The sequence below is a fragment of the Puma concolor genome, chromosome B3 (assembly GCF_028749965.1).
Source record: "Puma concolor isolate L17-30 chromosome B3, mPumCon1.1.hap2, whole genome shotgun sequence".
Classification (NCBI taxonomy): domain Eukaryota; kingdom Metazoa; phylum Chordata; class Mammalia; order Carnivora; family Felidae; genus Puma; species Puma concolor.
The window spans coordinates 1,652,465-1,671,762 of record NC_141672.1 but is presented as its reverse complement, the minus strand read 5'-3'; the positions used below and the strand labels follow the sequence as shown (position 1 = coordinate 1,671,762).

The following is a 19,298-nucleotide window of genomic DNA, read 5'->3' as shown; positions in this document are numbered from 1 at the left end:
CCTCAGCCTCCTCCAGAGCCGGGCTGGGATGCGCTATGTTTGCAGAGGTGAAAACCCATTGTGTGCTGAGCGGACCTGGAAGTTTGGGCCGACAGCAGTGTGAACGTGTGCTGCAGCCTTGCACCCCGGGCTCAATGAGCCCTCCCGAGTCCCAGCAGAGGCAAGGGTGTGTGTGGCCCTGCGGCCGGCAGGCTGATCCCCCAGGACCCTTGGCTCCAAAAGGCTGCAAGCCACGGGCTCTTCTTAGGGTCCTGCTGGCAGCCTATCACGCGTTTCTCGTAGGTGAGGAGGATGGCCGAGACCAGTCCCGACTGGAGACCAAGGTGTGGGAGGCCCACAACCCCCTCATAGACAAGCAGATCGACCAGTTCCTGGTGGTGGCCCGGTGAGTGGGCCTCAGGGGCAGTCGGGGTTCTGCCTGGACCCCAGGCACAGGGGCTGAATGGCTCCCCTGCCCCTGCTGGCTGGGCCCTTTGTGGAGACAACCCCTTCCCCAGTTCCAGACCGGTCCGGGCAGCCTTTCTCGTCCCTGCTGCTCTTAGGGGCTGCCTGGGCTTCTGCAGGGGCCCTGAGGGTCCTGGGGGCAGCTCTGGCTTTGAGGGGCTGGCCCCGTGCACCTGCCTGCTTACCTCGGGGCCTTGCAGGCCAGGCACGGACAGGGCTGATCCCCAGGACTGAAGGACTGGATAGAGTTGCTAGGCCTGTGTCTGGATGGGCTGTGGGCTGTTGTCCTGGAGACGGGGGGGAGGTAGCTGAGAAAGGAGGACATGGCCCTTAAGACCCGGGCCTTAGAGCCACAAGGGAGGCAGTGCTCCAAGAAGCAGCCTTTGCTCCAGCAGACCCCCTGGTGGAGCCCTGGGGCTGGGCCAGCGGGAGGGGAGGCCCTGTGAGGACACAGGTAGCCACACGCCCAGAAGGCTCCCATGTGTCTCCTCTGGACCCAGCGCCTTCGCTGTGGAGGGAGGGCCCTGCAGTGAGCTGGGGAGGTGGAGCCCCAGGCAGTGGTGGCCAGCGGCAGGCTCTGTCCCTGGTACCTGGGGCCTCCTAGCCAGCCGTGTCCTCTTATCTTGGTGTGCTCCGGGTTTGGCCAGGGTGCCCTCTGTACGTCGGGCTCCCGTGGTCAGTGTCTCCCTGCCCCCACCCCCCCAGCTCTGTGGGCACCTTCGCAAGAGCTCTGGACTGCAGCAGCTCCGTCCGACAGCCCAGCCTGCACATGAGCGCCGCGGCCGCCTCCCGGGACATCACCTTGGTGAGGGGGCTGCATGCTGGGGCGTCTGCACAGGACCCCGTCCGGTTGTTGCCGGGGCCAGCTGTCTCCGGGCTCCCGGCAGGTGGCTCCATGAGGTTGGGGTCGTCCATCCATCCCGTGCCCTCCCGGAGAGCCCACTGGACTAGGCGTGGGAGCGAGCCCCCCTCCATCTCTCCTGTGCCCCCGCTGCCTCCTGCGACTGTCCTCATCTCTTCCCGGGTGGGTGGGCTGGCCAGCCCTGCCTGGGGCGTCTGCGGGTCCTCGCAGCAGCTGGGACACGACCCGGGTGACCTCCGCGTGTCCTGCTACAGTTCCATGCCATGGACACGCTGCACAAGAGCGTGTACGACGTTGCCAAGGCCATCTCGGCGCTGGTGCCACAGGGCGGGCCCGTGCTCTGCAGGGACGAGATGGAAGAGTGGTCCGCCTCGGAGGCCAGCCTTTTCGAGGAGGCCCTGGAGAAGTACGGGAAGGACTTCACGGACATTCAGCAAGACTTTGTGAGTGCCACATGGTGGGCTCGGGGCCCCACTCCCCAGGGCCACCGTGTGTCAGCCCCACCGTGTGTTTGCGGCTCCCGGAAGGCGGGGCCAAGAGCTGCACCTGCTGCCAGGTCCAAGGTCAGCAGCGCTGGGCATCACCCCGGGCTCCCGGCACTGACTTCTGTGCTTGTGTGAGTTGTTGGCTGCTGTTAACCAGCTGAGCTCGTCTTTAGGCGTCTTTGTATTGTGTTGTGTCCCTGGAGAGTGTCCCTCCTGGGAATGACTGTCCGAGCAAGGCCCGTGCCCTCCGGGACCCCTCCCAGCCCTTATGACCTGTGAAAACACACACTCGTCTAAAAGGGGATCAGCCTCCACCACAGCGAACCCAGTGGGTCGCCGGCAGGACCTCCAGGTGGGGCTGGGACACACGGGCAGGCCAGTATCTGATTTAGCATCACAGGTGGGCTGGCTTCTGGGAAGCCTCCGGAGGGCAGAAGGGACCCGCCAAAGGTGGAGGGGCCCAGCGGAGGGGAGAGCCGCTGTCCTGACTCGCCCAGAGTCTGACAGGAGTAACTCAGAGTCCCAGATACAGGGAGCAAGGCCCTCTCAGGAAATAGCAGCCGCTAGAAGACGGGGCCGCAGATAACGCCCAGCCAGGCTCCCATGGCGGCCACAGGACGGGGGCCCCAACTTAGAGACCACGCGGGCCACCTCCGTGACAGGTTGAGTGGACGCAGCACAGACGGGTTTCGTAGCTGAATCCATGCCACGGACACGCTTCCTCTGCGTTCTGAGGGCACTGTTTCCGTAGGCAGAGCAGGAAGGGCTGGCCCGACAGGAGCCCCTGGGGTTCAAAGCTGGTGCGGGAAGCAGCGGTGCGAACAGAACTCGGGAGTTGTGTTGCTGACGCTTCGGGAACTTGGAGTCCTTGGGAGGGGCACCGCTAGGCCGCGTGTGCAGGGGAAAGGGACTCCGGGGGCGGGGGGTGGGGGGTAGGGAGGGGCCCTGGCCGGGGAGGGGCCCTCTGTGGCCTCACGCCCCGCCCTCTCGTGCAGCTGCCATGGAAGTCGCTCACCAGCATCATCGAGTACTACTACATGTGGAAGACCACCGACAGATACGTGCAGCAGGTGGGTGCCCGTGGGGACGCTGGGGGCTGGGGACACGGGGCCAGTGGGCCGCCCTCCCCCACCTGCATCCCCTCACACGTGGCTCCTGTTTCCAGAAACGCTTGAAAGCAGCGGAGGCGGAGAGCAAGTTAAAGCAAGTGTATATTCCCAACTAGTGAGTGCGCCCTCCACCTGTCCACGTGTCCACGTGTCCTCACCACCCTTGGGGCTGCAGACTGGGCAGGCCCCTGTCATCCCTTCGGCCGCTGGGGCGGGTGTGGAGCGGCTCTCAGGAAGCACGGGCTCCAGGACTCGAGCCCACCCCGGCCTGGGGCTCCGCTTGGAGCTGAGCCCAGCTCCGGTGGCCAAGAGACCGCCTGCCCTGGGCGTGGACGGGGGCTGCCAGTGCCTGACAGCCGCAGTTTCCGGGGAGCTGCACACAGGCGGCGTGGCACTCCCATGACGTCCTCCCTCTCTCCCTTACCCTAAGTAACAAGCCAAACCCGAACCAGATCAGCGTCAATAACGTCAAGGCAGGCGTGGTGAATGGGGCCGGGGCGCCAGGCCAGAGCCCTGGGGCCGGCCGAGCCTGCGAGAGCTGTTACAGTAAGTGCCCGCCGCCTGGCATCGGGGCCCACCCCCAGCGCTGGGCGCCCTGCACCGTCCTGGGGTCCTGGCCAGGGCGGGGGGCGGGGGTCACTCCCTGCCCGGGGAAGCCGTCGTCTTGGGTCGGTGGGGCGGCTCGGCGGGGGGGGCGGGCGACACTGTGGAATGCTCTCTGCCGTCACTGGTTCTGCTTAAGGACCCGTCTATTTCCAACTTTGTTGTTCGTAGCCGCCCAGTCTTACCAGTGGTATTCTTGGGGTCCCCCTAACATGCAGTGTCGCCTCTGCGCCTCTTGCTGGACATATTGGAAGAAATATGGTGGCTTGAAAATGCCAACCCGCTTAGATGGAGAGAGGCCAGGACCAAACCGCAGTAACATGGTAAGCGGGCGCCCCTCCCCGCCCCCACGCGTGGCCGTGCGCCCGGCCCGCGGTCATGGCGCTGTGTCGGGGCGGCGCGCCCCCTTCCGCAGAGCCCCCATGGCATCCCAGCGCGGAGCAGCGGGAGCCCCAAGTTCGCCGTGAAGACGAGACAGGCCTTCTACCTGCACACCACCAAGCTCACACGCATCGCCCGGCGCCTGTGCCGAGAGATCCTGCGCCCGTGGCACGCGGCCCGACACCCCTACACGCCCATCAACAGCGCGGCCATCAAGGCTGAGTGTGAGCGGCGCCCTCCCCCTCCGTCCTGAGCCCCGTCCCCGCGGAGGAGCGTGCCGGTGCTCTGGGGGTGCCCCACTGGGAGCTCTGGCCCCGGGCCCCTCTCACGTGCGCCGGGCCCCCACACACAGGCACAGCCCGGCTGCCCGAAGCCTCCCAGAGCCCACTGGTGCTGAAGCAGGCCGCGCGGAAGCCTCTGGAAGCTGTGCTCCGGTACCTAGGTAAGCCCACCCCAGCCCCGCACGCTCAGCGAGGCCAGCCAGCGGCCGCCTGTGGGGGCGGGGGCATGCCTTCCCACAGCCCCCGACCGCTGCCCAGGCCCCTGAGCTGCCTGTGTGTTGCTGCAGCCTGTAAGGGGCCTGGGGGTCCTGGGTTTGGGTTGGACACACCCAGGACAGGCGCCCCCTGCAGACACCCACCGGGGTTCTCCACCGCCCGTCCCTGAGGGAAGGCCCACTGCGGGGTGAGCTGAACCGAAGCACCTGGCCAGCAGCTCCCAGCGCGGGCGCTGGTGGCCTGGGGACCCTCAACACCTTGGCCAGGGCCCCTTGCCTCCGCTTTGCCCACCACTCTGCCAGCCGCCGTAGGCGGCTTGTCCTGGGGGCTCAGCCAGCGAGCTTGGGCAGGAGGGAACAGAGCCAGCCACCTCTCTGGGCTCGGGGCGGGGTCACGAGTCAGTCCCTCCCAGCACGGAGGTGTCTGACCTTCTGGGAAGGACATTCCAGAACCGTGAGCTAAGTGTGTCCCGTGTAGACACGAGTGCGTTTGGCGTCATCGGGTGTCTAGGGTCTGGGTCTTGGGGCTGGGCCTCAGCCCCCCTGAAAGCCACGAAGGGCTGGGAGGCCTTGGCAGGTATGAGCCTGAGCCTGCCGTGGCCAGCCCACAGTGGGGCGTGTCCTTTGGCTGGGCCAACCCCGGCTGTTAATTCATCGTCTGGCCAGCGGCCAGCCCTCTGCCATCAGCTCCGGTGGCCTGGACCTGGACGCCTCTGATGGGCCTGCTTGTTTACGGGCCTGTGTCTGGAGCCTGCGAGCTGCCGGCAGTTACCCAGTGACCCGCGGGGCCCAGCCCTGCTTGCGGGACGCCCAGGGGTGTGGGATGGGGGGGTGTCTCCCCGGTGGGCCCCGTGGTCGTCCTCCGCCGGGATGGGCCAGGGGTGCTGCCGTGTGCGTTCGCTGCCCGCAGACCGGGCCCCTCCCGTGTTGCTCCCGACAGAGACCCACCCCCGCCCCCCCAAGCCCGACCCCGTGAAGAGCGTGTCCGGTGTGCTCAGCGGCCTGACCCCTGCCAAGTCGGCCCCCGTCATCAACAACGGCTCCCCCACCATCTTGGGCAAGAGGAGTTACGAGCAGCACAACGGGGTGGACGGTGAGTCCCCGGCGGGGCGGCCGGCGCGGCCTGCCGGCCCTGGGGTGCCCGGCCCCGCCCCCGCCGCACCCCTGCGTGCTGACCGTGTTCTCTCTCCCTCTCTCTCCCGTCGCCGGGCGCTGGCAGGCAACATGAAGAAGCGCCTCTTGATGCCCAGTAGGGGTAAGGCCCGGGGCGGCCGCGGCGCGGCTGCTGTGCTCTCGCGTGCATGGTGCACGGCGGGCGGCTCAGGGCACGCCCGCGGGGCAGTCCACGTGGGCTGGGCCGCACCCCGCTCCCCGTGCTCCCCCCCCCCCCCCCCCCCGACTCGCCCAGACGCCGCCTCCCGCCCCGGGGCCTCTGGCTGGTGGGCCGTCCCCTCCCTCCCGGCCCGGTGCCCGGTCAGTGGACTGTCCTCTCGTGTGGCCCTGGCGCCCCCGCCGCCTGCCTGTACTGTCTGCCATCGCGCTGTGACCGCCCGCATGCCGTCAGCCTCAGCTCGCGTGGCTGCCCGTGCTGTGCCTACGACCCTCTTGTGCGCCCTGCCCGTTTTGGGGGAGGGGGGGTGTGGGGGGCTTTGGGACCCTGGCCTCCCCAGTGGGGCAGATAGAACCGAGCTGTGGGCTGCACGTGGTCCGCACGGCACAGGGAGGTGCCCCCAAGGGAAGGGGTCCCAGAGCCGAGGCAGCGACACCCTCTTCCGAGTGGGGTGGGACACCCAGGGGAAGGGGACTGAGGTCGGCGCAGGGGGGGTGCGGGGCGGGAGGGGCAGGTGCATTGAGACCGTGCCACCACAAGCACCCAGGTTGGCAGTGCCTGGGGGAGCAGGACTCTGGGTTGTCCGGGCCCGTCTGTGGTCGCTCCCCCAGTGACTCGGGGCCTTGCTCTGCTCCCTTAGCTGGGCAGGGGGCACCCACGGTCTCTTCGGCTGCTCCCAAAGAAGGTGCTAGGAGAGGGGTGGCCACGGTGGCAGGGAGGGGCCGCTGGGCCCTGGAGGGTTGGCCCTCAGCAGGATCCGTGTGGGAGGGAGGCAGAGGGGGGCCAGGAGGGGCGATCCTGGGAGGACTGGGGTCTCGGCGTGGGCACTCCACACTGTGGGCCGGCAAGCGTGGTCATGCCCGGAGCCCTTGCCCGGGCTCAGGACCGACGAGCTGCTTCTCGGGGTGCCGGCCACGGTGCTGGGCCAGGCATGGGGACCTGTGGGTGGCAGCAAAGGCGGCGCCCATCCAGCCCGGCCTTGTCCTTGCCTCTCGGCCGCGTCAGGAGCCCCGGCAGGCGCGTCCTGTGGGGTCAGCTGGTGGCCCTGGTGCCAGCTCCTGCCCTTGCACTCCCTGTGGCCTGCCCTGGGTCCCCGGTGCCCCTGCCGTCACTCCTGGCCCGCCCACCCTTCTCTCGGCGGCCAGCCCCCACCCCGTGCCCGTCTCCGCAGTGGGGGCTGGCCGGCTTGCTCTCTGCTAGATACCCGTGAATGATCTCATTCCACAGAAGTCAGCGGGCGTCTTTGGGGCTTCCTTTTTAAAAAGCGCTTCACGAGCAGGGTGGATAAAGTTAGTTACTTCTATCGGTTTATCCAAATCGGTGTGCTTCTGTGTCTCCCTCAGTCTTAGCATGTGGTGCTGTGGTCGGGGGTGCCCCCTGCCCAGGAGACCACAGGCTGGCCACCTGAGGCACCACCGGGCAGCCTAGGCCCAGGGGCATTGCCAGACTGTTGGGCAGGCATGAGCTGAGCTCTGGGCCAGGGCCTGGACTCGGGTGCCCTTGGGGCCTTAACTCACTAACCCAGCCCACCAGGCACATGCGCTCTGCACCCACCGCCCTCGGCCCCCCAGCAGCGCACACGCTCATTGTCTAACTAACGCTAACCGTGTGTTCTCTTCCCTCTGCGCCCATCGCTCTGATAGGCACTTACCTGGGTAAGTAGTGCTGGGTCTCGGGGCTGCAGGCCACGTGCCGGAGCCCCTCCCTCTGCCCTGCCTAGGGCTCCCCCAGCGAGGAGGGGGTTTGCAGGGGGGGCGGGCCGGGCAGCCGCTCGGGAAATGGACCTTGGCCAGGAAGCATATCTGGGAAGAGCTGGTTCTGGGCGGCCTCTGGCAGGACTCGCTCTCACACGGGCACACTCACGTCCGTGTGCACGCTCACTGGCACAGGTGGAGCAGGGGAGACAGTGGCAGGCCTGGGCTCACCCGGCTTCTCTGCCCAGGTCTTCACCGGCACGCATTTGCAAGTCGGGAGCCTCGCGTGCCCGTGGCAGGGGTCTGGGGGGACCGTGACCTAGGACGGTGACTTCTCCAAGTCACGGGCCGAGGCCTGCAGCCCCAGACCCTCAGCCCGTGGGGTGGAAGCGCCTGTGTCCTGGCCACTGCTAGAAGCTCCCGTCTGCTCCTCCAGGGCAGCTAGCCCCAGGGTCGGCGAGGGATGCTTGGAGCCCCTGGGGAAGAAGCCCAGTGGGGCCCGAGGAGAGGCCGCCTTGGAGAGGGGGTCCTGGTGCCGCTGTGTTTTATCGCTGTGCTAGGCGTTGCCTGGCTGCCGTGTAAACCAGGCTCCCACCGTCTTGGCCCCATCCAGGGCAGGCAGCCCGTGTGTCAGGGACTGTGCCGTCTGAACCGAGACTCCTGGCCTTCCGCCTAGAGCCCAAGCCAGTGCCGCCCTCACTGGCTGGGCCAGAGGTGGCCCTCAGAGCCCCCAAGAGCTGTGGGATCGTGTGGGGGCTGCTTGGGCTAGGCTGGGACCATGGGAGGACGTGGCCCCAGGTTTCCCGCCCTTTGGCTGAGGGGGCTCACGTTCTCTTCTCCCCGTTGTCAGGTCTGGCGAACCACGGGCAGACCAGGCACATGGTAAGAGCAAGGCCGGGCCCCGGCGGGACCCCTGCCCCTGCCCCCGCCCCCGTCCCCGCCCTGGCAGGACCCTCCCCGCCCCAGTGCGCAAGCACGACGTGTGTCCGCGCGCGGCTCCATGGGCTGGTGGCAGGGAGGCATGGGTGGCCCTGTCGGGCCCTGTGTCAGGAGCATCAGGGAGGCTCAGCGGGACCGGGAGGAGGCCGGCTCCAGGGTGCCCCTGGCCCTCAGTGGGTCCCCTGCCTGCCCAGAGGGCCAGGCCTGCATGCCTCCTGCTGGGACTGCTGCCTTGGGGGTTTCGCGGTGCAGCGTGGAGGCCCCCAGGGCGTCGTCCTCAGGCCTCCCCTTGCCACAGGGACCAAGCCGGAACCTCCTGCTCAATGGGAAGTCCTACCCCACCAAAGTGCGCCTGATCCGGGGGGGCTCCCTGCCCCCTGTCAAGCGGCGGAGGATGAACTGGATCGATGCTCCTGACGATGTGTTCTACATGGCCACCGAGGAAACCAGGTGGGGGCCTCCCCGAGGCTGGCAGCGTGGGGGGTCCAGGGGACCTCCCTGAGGCTGGGAGGGGGCCGGGTTGCCTCCCCGAGGGTGGCGGAGTGGGGCATCCAGGGGGGCCTCCCCGGAGGCTAGGGGGGGCAGGGGGCCTCCGCTCCCTGGTCACCTGCTGGCGTCGCTGCGTTCACAGGAAGATCCGCAAGCTGCTATCGTCCTCGGAGACCAAGCGTGCCGCCCGTAGGCCCTACAAGCCCATCGCCCTGCGCCAGAGCCAGGCCCTGCCCCTGCGGCCGCCCCCACCGGCCCCTGTCAATGACGAGCCCATCGTCATCGAGGACTAGGTGCCCCGCTGCCCGGCGAGGCCACTCCGACCACAGCCCGCGCCCCCGCCCGCCCGCCCGCCCACCCCTGCCCGGTTTTGGTAGTGCTCCCCTCCCGCCCCCCCCCCCCCCCCCCCCCCCTGCAGAGAAACTGCTCCTCCGGGCGCCTCGGGGGCAAGTGCCCTTTCACTTACTCCCAGAAAGCCCGGGAGTCGTTTTTAGCTTTGTGTTTACTTTTTGGCCGGAGCGGAGCTGAGGAGCCGCCCGGGAGCCCGCACCACCCTGTGGGCCTCGCGTGCGGCCGCAAGTTTTGTTGTGTTCTGTTGAAGGTGCCATTTTAAATTTTATTTTTATTACTTTTTTTGTAGATGAACTTAAGCTCTGTAAACTTACATCTGGAATGTTAGGATCGGCATGGCCAGCGGCCGCCGAGCTGCCTGGTGGGGTTGGCCCCTGGTCTTTTCAAGTAATTTTCATATTAAAAAAAAACAAAGAAAAAAAAAGTTATAAAAAGAAAAAACCAACTGGCCCTTCCCGTGTCTTTTGTCCCCTGTCCCTCTCCTTGCCTTGAGCCTTGGGTCTGTCCTGTCCCCCCCCCAGCACCCCAGGGCAGAGCTCACTTACCAGGGTTGGGTCAAGGGTGGCCTGGCAGTGTGCCAGGCAGGTGGGCACCTCAAGGCCAGAGATACCGTCCATAGGCAGGAGGACCCTTGAGAAAAAGCCCCAGCTAGCAGCATGTGGCCCCTGGCTTTCCTGGCCTCCAGGCTGGGCTGGGGTTTTGTCCTTCCCTCACCTCTACCCCCACACCTGTCTCCTGCAGGGCCTGGCCCAGTGACCCCCTGTTTCCCATGGAGGAGCTGAGACCCCTCCACCTCCTCCCCCCCCCCCCCCCCCCCCCCCCCCCCCCCCCCCCCGGCCACAGCCATGTCTGGCTGAGGCAGGGAGTGGCCTGGACCTGGCCTTGGACCCAGACTGGCAGGTGCCTGGCTCCCGTGGCCGAATGGCTCCCCTCCCAGCAGGGCAAGCCAGCACAGCTGGGTCAGGCCAGCCCACCGCCCTCTCCTGGCAGAGCCCTGCCCCAGCTGTCTGAGGATTTCTGCCCAGACCTGCAGGGTCAGCCCCCAGCAGGTGTGGAGTTTCCAGAGTGAGAATTTGCTCAGATTTCAGCAAGTACGTTGTTTTCAGACATTCTACCTGCGGCCATTCCTCGGCACCCACCTTTGCAGGCCAGCAAGACAGGTGCGAGCCGTCTAACCACTGAGGAGAGGGGTCTGGCACCTCTCTGCCACCCCAGCTGGCCCGGAGAAGGGTGAGCTGGGCCCTCCTGGGGCGGGGCTCCCACCTCCTTCCTCCCGGAGCCCCGCCTCCTGCTCTCCCAGCCCTGCTGTGACAGGGTGCACATCTCAGCCAGGAATTCAAATAGAAACTACTTGTGCTCCCCCGCGGGAGACAGATAAGGGAGTCCTGGCTGCCCACCTCGAGCCCGTGATGGGGCCCCGTAAGGTGACAGGCCAGGGTGTTGAAGAAGTGGCCCCACCCAGCCACTTCAATCCGCAGCCTGGCGCCCCTGCCCTGCCCTCTCCGAGACTCCGATGTGGCGTCTCTGGCGGGCGCCAGGCTGACAAAACTGAGCTTCATGGGAGCCTCTTCCCAACCTGGGGGTCTGAGGAAGGGGCAGGGAGCTTCCTGAGGCCCCCTTCCCTCCTCCTCAGACGGGGGGTGGGCATTTCAGGCGAGCAGGAGTCATCCCCATGGGGGCCCCGGCCTGCACACCTCCAAGCCCCCTGTCCTTCCCGGGCTTCCTGCCACCTACCACCGAGCCCAGCCCTGGGGTCCCCACATCAGAGCCAAGATGTCCCCCGGGTGCTATTTGCCAACGTCGCCAGGACGCCGTGCCACTGTGGCCCCGGGGGAGGGACCTGCGCTCACGCCTGGCTGGCTAGCTGCTTTCCTGGACGCCCGCTGTCCTCATCCATCCCACTGCCCCGTCCCTGCCTCCATCTGTAGCCTTCTGTGGTCTCAGAGGTGGACACTGCTGTTCGGTGTCCATCGACCCAGAATAACCCCGTCACGTCAGGGAGCCTCCGGTCAGGCCCAGGACTGTAGTTGGGTGTGGGGCACCTGTCCCCCAACCTGCCCCCCCCACCCCCCACCCCCCCCCACCCCCGTCCCTCCCTGGTCCCTGGGGTGTCTGGCCAGTTCCAACATAGTTTCCTTTGCTATGCCTCCTCACTCTCCAGGCAGGGCTGGGCCCTGGGCCCTGGGCCCCTCCCACACAGCCTCCTTACAGAAGACACCTGATACCTGATGCTGAGCCTCAGCAAGCAGGGGGCTGTGAATGCCTGACCTGTGGGGAGCCCCATCGCGGGCCACCCTATCAGGAAGAGGACCGCGGAGGCCTCCCCACCCCCCTTGCCTGCCTTGCCTGGCACGAGGCCAGAGTCAGGGTGCAGACGGGAAAGGGGCTGGTCAGGCTGGTCAGTCAGGCTTGGGACCACATGTTTCTAGGCTGCTTTCCTCACAGTAACAGCAGTGGATAGAGTGTGAGTGCAGGGCATGGGCGGGGAGGGGAGGGCAGGAGCTGGCCAAGGCAGGACTGCCATGAAAGTCCGGGTTCTGGAGGGCCTGGTTCTAAGGGCCATGGGACACTGGCTTGCTCACTCCTCTAGTGTGCAAATATGCCTGGCACTAGGGGCCCAGCGGGTGCATCCGGCAGAGGATGGGGGGTGGGGGTGGGGGTGGGGGTGGGGAGGCAGACCTTGGTGGCCAGCACAGAACCTCCAAGATACACAGACTGGATGGGGTCATTTGGGCTTGGGGTTCTGTCCATTTGCCAGGCTGGAGGCCCAGGGAAGGGCTTATTGGGAGGTAGAGCCCCAAGGGAGGAGACCAGGGGGTCCTCCTGGGCCCCACGGGAAGGGTAGGACCCGGTTTTTCAGACTCCATGATGGGCGCAGGGAGGGTTGGGAGGGATCAGGCAGGCCCCTGTGGGGAGGGGGACCTTGAGGGGATCCCTAGCTCTCCGGCTTTGGGGCCAGGAGGCTGGAGGTCAGAGGCCCCTGGGCACGGAGCTAGTGGGTCCAGAGGAGGGATGCAGGAGGCATCCTGCAGCGGTGGTGGGGGCGCAGGCGGATGGCAGTGCCAGCCCGCTGGGCACCTGCACGGAGAGCACGCCGGGGGGTCACCCCTCTTCTCTCCCATTTCTACTGCCCCTGGGTGGAGAGCCTGGGGAGAGTGCCTCCCAAGCCGGCAGCACGCCCAGGTCCCCTGCTGCCCGGCGCCCTCCCCCTCTTTCGCTTCCAGCAGTTTCTCTCCCGCTGTTTTTGGAAGCGTCGGGCGCCCTGCCTTCCACCCACTGAGCTTCAGCACCGTCGACGGTGTCAGGCGGGGGCGGGCGGCGGGGCAGGACCAGGGCCCGGCCAGGTGGCCGCGCCCCGCGGGGGAGCCGGCTCCGACCCCGCCGCGCGGCCATCGCTATAGAAACCGAGCAACAAAGGGACTCGGGGCGGGGGGCGCGCGGCGGGGTGGGTGGGGTCCTCCGGGGGCGGGACGGGGGGAGCACCCGGCGCCGAGGGCCGCCGTCCGTCTGCGTGTCCAGGGGCCGGCCTTCCGGGCCGAGGCCCTAAACAGCCAGGAATGCCCCCGAGCCGAGGGGGCTACGGACCCCCGCCCGCCCCGCCCCTGACCCGGCGTTGCCATGGACACGAGCGAGGCACCCGCGTCGGGGCGCCGGGCGGGTCTGGCCGCCCTCGCGGCCCCGGCAGGTGCGCCCCCGCCCCCGCGGCGCCCCCCGCCGGACCCGGGGAGCGGGCTCCCGAGGCCCCGCCCCGGCCGCGGAGCCAATGGGTGCGCGGGCAGCCGGCGGGCGGGGCGGGGCGGCGGCGCGGTGGCGGCGGCGCGGAGAGGGCGCGGGCTGAGGGCCGACGGGCGCACCGACCATGGCCTCCAAGTGTCCCAAGTGCGACAAGACGGTGTACTTCGGTGAGTGCTGGGCCGGACCAGCGCCCGCCGCACTTCGCGGTCAGCCCCGGGCTGCGCGCCCCGCCTCGGGATGCGCGGCCCCGGGATGCGCGGCCCCGAGGCCGGCTAGGCGCGCTGCCCACGCGGGTGCGGCCGGAGGGTGGAGCTGGACGAGGTGGGGGCGGCCACGCCCGAACCCCGCAGCGGCCGGTGGGCCCCGCGGGAGTGCGTGATCCTCCCAGGATGAGGCCGGGCTGTGGGGGGACGTTCGGGGTTCGCGGGCGCCGAGCGGGGCGGGGTCGGGGTCGGCGGGGCGCACGCTCTGGGAGCCTCCCGTGCGCTCCTGCCTTTCACGGCCCTTCCCGTGGACACGTGGCTGGCCCCCAGCAGTGACCACCCCCCAACCTCCGCCTCGACCTCTGACCACAGCGGGCCCGGGTCAGATATGGGCTCTGTCTGGACTCGGTCCACGCGGGGGCGACCTTGGCCTCCCAACTCCTGCGTGTCCCAACGTGCTCCCTCCCTTGGCGCGAGTTCCCTCAGGACTTTGCTGCGCGTGAAGTGGGATGACAAACGGGTCCCCACAAGCATGAGAGGACACTGGAGCCCAGGTGGCCAAGTGCCCCTGCCTCCTCAAGGTCAGAAGAGCCCTAGACGACGGGAGGGTGTGGCGGGTCTCCGCCAGGGTGGCCCCCCCCAGGGTATGCGGCAGCCCCTGGCGCTCACCCACTCTCTGGCGATCACACCCGCCCGTCTGGCTTACTCAGCCACTCTCTCTTCTCTTGGCTGATCCTGTCCCGACTTTGCCAGGGTGCCAAAGTCCCTGCCCCCAGATCCTTCCACTAACACCCTCCTGGAGCCACAGACAGGGGGCCCTTCCCTGGTCATTGTGGGGACAGTGGTCGGGGTCTGGAATGTGGACAGGCCAAGGTGAAGGAAGCCACTTGGCTTCCCCGCTGAGGGAGGTGGATGGTTGTTTGCTCTTCCCAGAGGGGAGGGACCGGATTTGGCCTGGAGTGCTTCTGGCCTGGCTGGGAGCCCAGGGTCTTCCGGCCGACTCCCCAGTAGCTGGCCCAGTCCTCCGTCCCCGTCCCAGAGGGGGCTCATCCCCGTAAGGCTCACGGTGGGGGACAGCCCTGGGGTCCTCCTGCCAGGCCCGCTGCCCACTACTTGGCCCCGACCAGGCCAGCTCAGGGCTCTCCAGGGCTGGGGCAGACAGTTGTGTGGACAGCCGCGAAAGCATCTCTGCCTGCCTGCCTGGGCGGTCACTGGCTCCCAGCAGAAAACAAAGGCTGCTCAGACCCGCCTGGCTTCTGTCCTGGGCGGGAGGCGCTGGTGGAAGGAGGGGGGCCTTTGGCCTGGGATCCTGCCCATCCCCCAGTCAGGCACCCCACCCCACCCCTGCCCCAGCAGCCCACACCCTTGAGCAGAGTGAAACCTGGGCCAGGACACCCCAGAGTGGCCTCAGAATGCTTTGCCTTTGTGTCCTTAACAATGGTGCCGCCCGTGGGGAGCCCGGTCCCCTCCGTGCCAAGAGACCCGATCAATTCTGTCTTCCCAACAGGGTTGGCAGTATGTGGCCATCTCCCCACCCAGTGGGGTCTGAGGGTCATTCCCCTGCCCCCGCATAGCCATATGCTAGTGCTGGCCCGTGCGGCGTGGCTTTGGCAGCCCTGAGTGCAGCTGCCAAGGCCGCTGCTGGCCAGCAGGAGGACTGGGAGAGGGTGCCGGGCTGGCGTGGCACCCGACTGCCCCAGCATGGACACGGGAGGGGTGGCTGGCCAGCCTGTCCCAGCATCCTCGGGTAGAGTGGCCGTCGGGATCCAAGCCCCAGCTGCCTCCAGGAAGGGGTGGGTGTGGGCGGCGGTCCAGCAGGTCCTGCCAGGGCTACGGGGAGCCAGCACCCAGGGCCCCAAACCTGGGCCACCAGCAGCAGCACCCATGGGCCTCTGAGTGTGGGGAGTGACCCGGCCGGGCCCTCTCTCTCTCCACTCTGCCAGGGCCCTGGGGGAGGCCTGGCCTGCACAGTAACCTCGCTGCGAGGGGGCCAAAAGATCCGTTGGTCCTGGGGCTCGGCCAGCGTGGCAGGGGCCCGGTCCGCCTGACCTCCGCCACCCCCGCCCCGCCTGCCCTCCATGCTTCTGCTCAGACCCCTTCCCTTCCCTTCCCTTCGGAATTCCGGCTTGGCTCCAGCCTTGCTTCCTGCCCTCTCCTCCACCACCCTTTTCCTGCTGCGCTCTCCCGGGGAGGCCCCCCACACTTCCGGCCTTTAGGAGGTGGCCCAGTGGGCAGGGGGTGGGGTGGGGGTGACTGGGCCCTTAGCAGCTGGTCTCTGACCTTGAGTGTGGAAGCAGCAGCTGGAGGCAGTGCCTTATCATGGGGAAACCAAATATAGACAGGTAGGCATTCTGTCCCATGGGGTGCAGGGGGCGCGGCACAGCCGTGGAGGGTCCACAGCCGTGGAGGGTCCGGAGGCTGGGGTTGGCCCCTCCGCAGGGGGCTCTGCCCACCCCTTCAGGGCCCAATTGGGAGCGTTCGGGAGCCTGTGAGGGATGGAAAGGCATATGAGTGTGAGGCCAGCGTCTGAGGGAGGGGCAGGTGCGTCGTTGAGAGGGCTCACAGCGGTGTGAGGGTGACCGAGAGGGACCCAGCAGGGGCTCTGAGGGGCAGAAGGTGGTTCCGGCGTGTGGTGGGGGCTCGGAGGTTGCTTGTGGGGCTGGAGGGAGGGCTGAGGAGTCTGCCCACGCCAGGGCCCTGGCCACTGGCGCTGACCTCCCGTCCTGCCCCCAGCTGAGAAGGTGAGCTCTCTGGGCAAGGACTGGCACAAGTTCTGTCTCAAGTGTGAGCGCTGCAGCAAGACACTGACCCCCGGGGGCCACGCTGAGGTGAGCCCCCTTCCCCGGGGCGGGCGGGGGTGGGAGGCAAGCCTGGGCCGTGGGCGGGTGCCAGCCCTCACGCCACACCCCTCTGCCTAGCACGACGGGAGGCCGTTCTGCCACAAGCCCTGCTATGCCACGCTGTTCGGACCCAAAGGTGAGCTTGGGTCCCCGCCCCCCAGCCTGGGAGCCGTTCTGGCCCCGGAAGGGGCGGCCGGTGTGCCTCCTGGACCCGGCACAGACTTGGGCCCGGAAGACACCAGCAGCCCCGGGGTCCCCTGGCCCCCTTCTCCCCTTGCCCATTCTGGACCCTCCCCCGACAGTCTCTTCCGTCCTGGTGATTCTCGCGTCCCCCACGCCCCTCCCAGAAGTCTGCCCCAGCCGGCTGGCACCCTCTGGTGGTGGTGGGGGGGGGGGGGAGGGTCCCGACCCCACAGAGTGGGCTGTGGAGAGAAGTGCAGTGGGGTGTGGGGGCTGGGGGTGGGCAAGGCCGCTCGCCCGACAGTGTCTGCCACTCCGCAGGGGTGAATATCGGAGGGGCCGGCTCCTACATCTACGAGAAACCCTCTGCCGAGGGCCCCCAGGTCACCGGCCCCATCGAGGTGCCCGTGGTCCGGGCTGAGGAGCGCAAGGCCAGCGGCCCCCTGAGGGGGCCCAGCAAAGGTGGGCTGGGCTCCGTGTCCGTGTCCGGGCGGAGGGGTGTCCCAGCGGCCAGGCCGTGCCCTGCCCTGACTCCTCCTTCCCTCAGCCTCCAGCGTCACCACGTTCACGGGGGAGCCCAACGTGTGTCCTCGCTGCAACAAGAGGGTCTACTTTGGTGAGTGAGAGCGCCGGCAGCAGCCTCTGGGGGGTGCCCGAGGAGGGCCCCTCAGCATCACCGTCTGTCTCCCCTCCCAGCCGAGAAGGTGACCTCCCTGGGCAAGGACTGGCACCGCCCGTGCCTGCGCTGTGAGCGCTGTGGGAAGACGCTAACTCCAGGCGGGCACGCGGAGGTGAGGGGGTAGGGCCTGCGGAGGTGGGGGGCGGGCCTGCCGAGGAGGGGGCGGGCCTGCGGAGGGGGGGGGGCGTGTTTGCGGAGGTGGGCGGCACGTGGAGGTGACGCCCGGGTGGCCTGGGGGTGGGGTTGGGGCTGAGCCGGCGGGGGTGCTCTCCCCCGGTGGCCAGAGTGGAGGCCTACGGGTGCTCCCAGGCATCCGCACCGCCATCCCCCCATCCATCAGGTGAGTGGCACCTGGCACGGCTTTGGGGTCCTCGAAGGCTGTAAGGGAGGGCGGGGTGTGTGGACAACGAGGAAGCCAGGTGGGGGTGTGGGGAGAGGAAGGCAGAAATCTCAGCTCCGTGCCTGTTCCGCCCCCAGCACGATGGCCAGCCCTACTGCCACAAGCCCTGCTACGGAATCCTCTTCGGACCGAAAGGTGAGTGCCGCCAGGAGGCCTGGGATTCTGGTGCCCTCCTGCCCACCCCTCCCTACCGCCTCCGTGCCCTTTTCTGCAGGAGTGAACACCGGAGCCGTGGGCAGCTACATCTACGACAGAGACCCAGAGGGCAAAGCTCAGCCCTAGGGATGCGGCCCGTCCAAGGAGCCGGGCCTCCTCCTCTGCCGGCCCTGCTCCAGAGCCTGCTGCTTGGCCCTACGGGGGAGAGCGGCCAGCCGTCCGGTCCTCCCCCTGCTCGTCCAGGGCCCGGGTGTTGTGCAGGAGGAGGCCCGCCTGCCTATCCCCGCTTCTCTCCCCTGCCCGTGGTCCCCTTTTGCGTCCACGTGGTCCCACACGGCCCCGCGTGTCTCCTGGCCCTCCGTGGGTCTGTCTGAGGTGGGCGTCCCGCTCTCCCCCTCCTACTGCCCCGGGCCTGCCTCACAGTGTTATTTCTGCTCCCCTCGCCGGTGACGCTGCCCCGCTCTTCACGGTGTTCCCAGGGCGGACCCAGGGCGTCCCTGCCAGGAGCCCTCTGCCCACCGCCCCCACCGCCTTGCAGTGCTTGCCTGACACCCTCACGCGGCTCACATGTAACTGCTGAGATTGCCGTCAATAAAGGGTTGAGGATTGGGGGACCCCACCGTGCCTCCGGTTGGGGGATGGACGTACGTTGGGACTGTAACCCCTTGTCCCATCCACAGACGGTCCCCACACCCGCGGGCTGGCTTCTGGTGGGAGTGGGGTCCTAGTCCCAAGGCCGGTAGGGGCGGGTGGGGAGGCAGGCAGCTCCACTGTGGGCCGTGGTGCCAGCACCGAGGTGGAAAAGGCAGCTGAGACGGGGACCGGAGCAGGTGGAGGCGGGAGCACGGGAAGCATCCTGGGTTCGGGGTCCTGGTCCCCAGAAATGTCAGCAGTGGGCACTAGAGCCAGGAGATGCCTCCATCCATCAGGGCGGGGTCTGCCTTGGGACAGAGAGCCAAGGGCATGGCACATGGGGGAAAGGGGGCAGGTGACGGGAGGACGGTCCTCTCTAGGAGTGCAGGAGCTGGGGAGTAGGCAGAGGCAAGGTGGGCCTTCAGGACCCAGCCTGGAAGTGTGGTGGCTTGGATGGGGAAGGGGTGTGGTCAGCATCAGTGGGGGCCAAGGGACAGAACGGGGGCAGTCTGAAGGCCAGGGCTTGAGGGCTTGAGTCCCCCTGTTTGGGTGCTCCTTCCCAGCCGGTGTCCCTGTGTCCGGGTTTGCAGTGTTAGTGGAGTCACCCCTGGCCTCCCCAGGCAGCCCGGTCTCTGCCCTTTGAACCTGTCAGGAGCCCTCCCTCCTGTCTTCCTTTTTCCGCTGCTTCTGGACAGCCCAGCAGAGGGCGCACCTTCTGTTCCACTCCAGGCCCCGGCGGAAACCAGGCCGATCTACCCTGACCTGCCCCTAGCACCGCAGCCCCAGAAGCTTTGACCTCCTCACAGCCGGGGCATCTGGGCCCATGTGCCCTGCACCCCAGGACCAGCTCTCTGTGCCTCAACCCTTGGCACAGGGCCCCTCCCCGGCTCTCCCTCCAGTCCACCAGCTCAGACACAGCTGAGCCTGCGTGCATGCCATAGCCATTGTCCTTGGAGCGGCCATGCGTGTCCCTGGGGGTGGATCGGCCGGCTCGGGTGTCCAGCGATGCCAGGCCGTCCCATCGCACTGTGGGCAGCAGTGTCTCCTCTCACCTGGCTACCCCTGGAATGCAGCCAGAGTGTGCAGGGCAGGTGGCCTGGGGGGGTGGGGTGGGGGGAGGGGCCGCTGGAGCAGGCACCCCAGGGGCAGCCGGTGTCCCCCGCCACCCCCTCCCCCCAGGGCAGAGCAAGTACCACCGGGGCACTGGTGCAAGCTGGGCGGAAGGCCCCCAACTGCCCCAGGCTGTGGCTCCATGGTTGGGGGGACCTTTGGGGGAGAATCCAGACTTT

At 68.0% G+C, this 19,298-nt stretch overlaps 2 protein-coding genes across 6 annotated transcripts in view; both read left to right on the top strand.

The window, feature by feature from the left end:
• Positions 1 to 9,628, top strand: part of MTA1 (metastasis associated 1) — a 34,739-nt gene extending 25,111 nt beyond the window's left edge. The window contains exons 8-22 of one of the 5 annotated variants that reach the window (XM_086708577.1): positions 283 to 385; positions 1,150 to 1,249; positions 1,561 to 1,749; positions 2,787 to 2,861; positions 2,957 to 3,015; positions 3,331 to 3,446; positions 3,675 to 3,826; positions 3,919 to 4,108; positions 4,237 to 4,326; positions 5,321 to 5,473; positions 5,600 to 5,635; positions 7,354 to 7,365; positions 8,255 to 8,286; positions 8,642 to 8,793; positions 8,975 to 9,628. In XM_086708577.1, the coding sequence (XP_086564703.1) occupies positions 283 to 385; positions 1,150 to 1,249; positions 1,561 to 1,749; positions 2,787 to 2,861; positions 2,957 to 3,015; positions 3,331 to 3,446; positions 3,675 to 3,826; positions 3,919 to 4,108; positions 4,237 to 4,326; positions 5,321 to 5,473; positions 5,600 to 5,635; positions 7,354 to 7,365; positions 8,255 to 8,286; positions 8,642 to 8,793; positions 8,975 to 9,125 (1,610 nt within the window). In that variant the 3' untranslated portion in view covers positions 9,126 to 9,628. Of the gene's footprint in view, positions 1 to 282; positions 386 to 1,149; positions 1,250 to 1,560; positions 1,750 to 2,786; positions 2,862 to 2,956; positions 3,016 to 3,330; positions 3,447 to 3,674; positions 3,827 to 3,918; positions 4,109 to 4,236; positions 4,327 to 5,320; positions 5,636 to 7,353; positions 7,366 to 8,254; positions 8,287 to 8,641; positions 8,794 to 8,974 lie in introns of those variants that run through there. The other 4 variants (XM_086708579.1, XM_086708580.1, XM_086708576.1 and 1 more) reach the window with 4 other exon arrangements.
• Positions 9,629 to 12,930: 3,302 nt separating this feature from the next.
• On the top strand, positions 12,931 to 17,990 carry CRIP2 (cysteine rich protein 2). Its single transcript, XM_086708575.1, has 8 exons — positions 12,931 to 13,085; positions 15,855 to 15,949; positions 16,040 to 16,097; positions 16,463 to 16,603; positions 16,689 to 16,757; positions 16,838 to 16,932; positions 17,298 to 17,355; positions 17,435 to 17,990. Exons 1-8 carry the CDS (start codon positions 13,043 to 13,045, stop codon positions 17,500 to 17,502), a joined length of 627 nt encoding a protein of 208 aa, XP_086564701.1. The 5' UTR covers positions 12,931 to 13,042; the 3' UTR covers positions 17,503 to 17,990.
• Positions 17,991 to 19,298: the final 1,308 nt, after the last annotated feature.

Bases quoted from the DNA above. Each gene is read 5' to 3' on its own strand.
- CRIP2 (XM_086708575.1), top strand. From the start codon at position 13,043: ATGGCCTCCAAGTGTCCCAAGTGCGACAAGACGGTGTACTTCG. The intron at 13,086-15,854 runs GTGAGTGCTGGG...TCCTGCCCCCAG, and splicing joins CGACAAGACGGTGTACTTCG to CTGAGAAGGTGAGCTCTCTG. The intron at 17,356-17,434 runs GTGAGTGCCGCC...CCTTTTCTGCAG, and splicing joins AATCCTCTTCGGACCGAAAG to GAGTGAACACCGGAGCCGTG.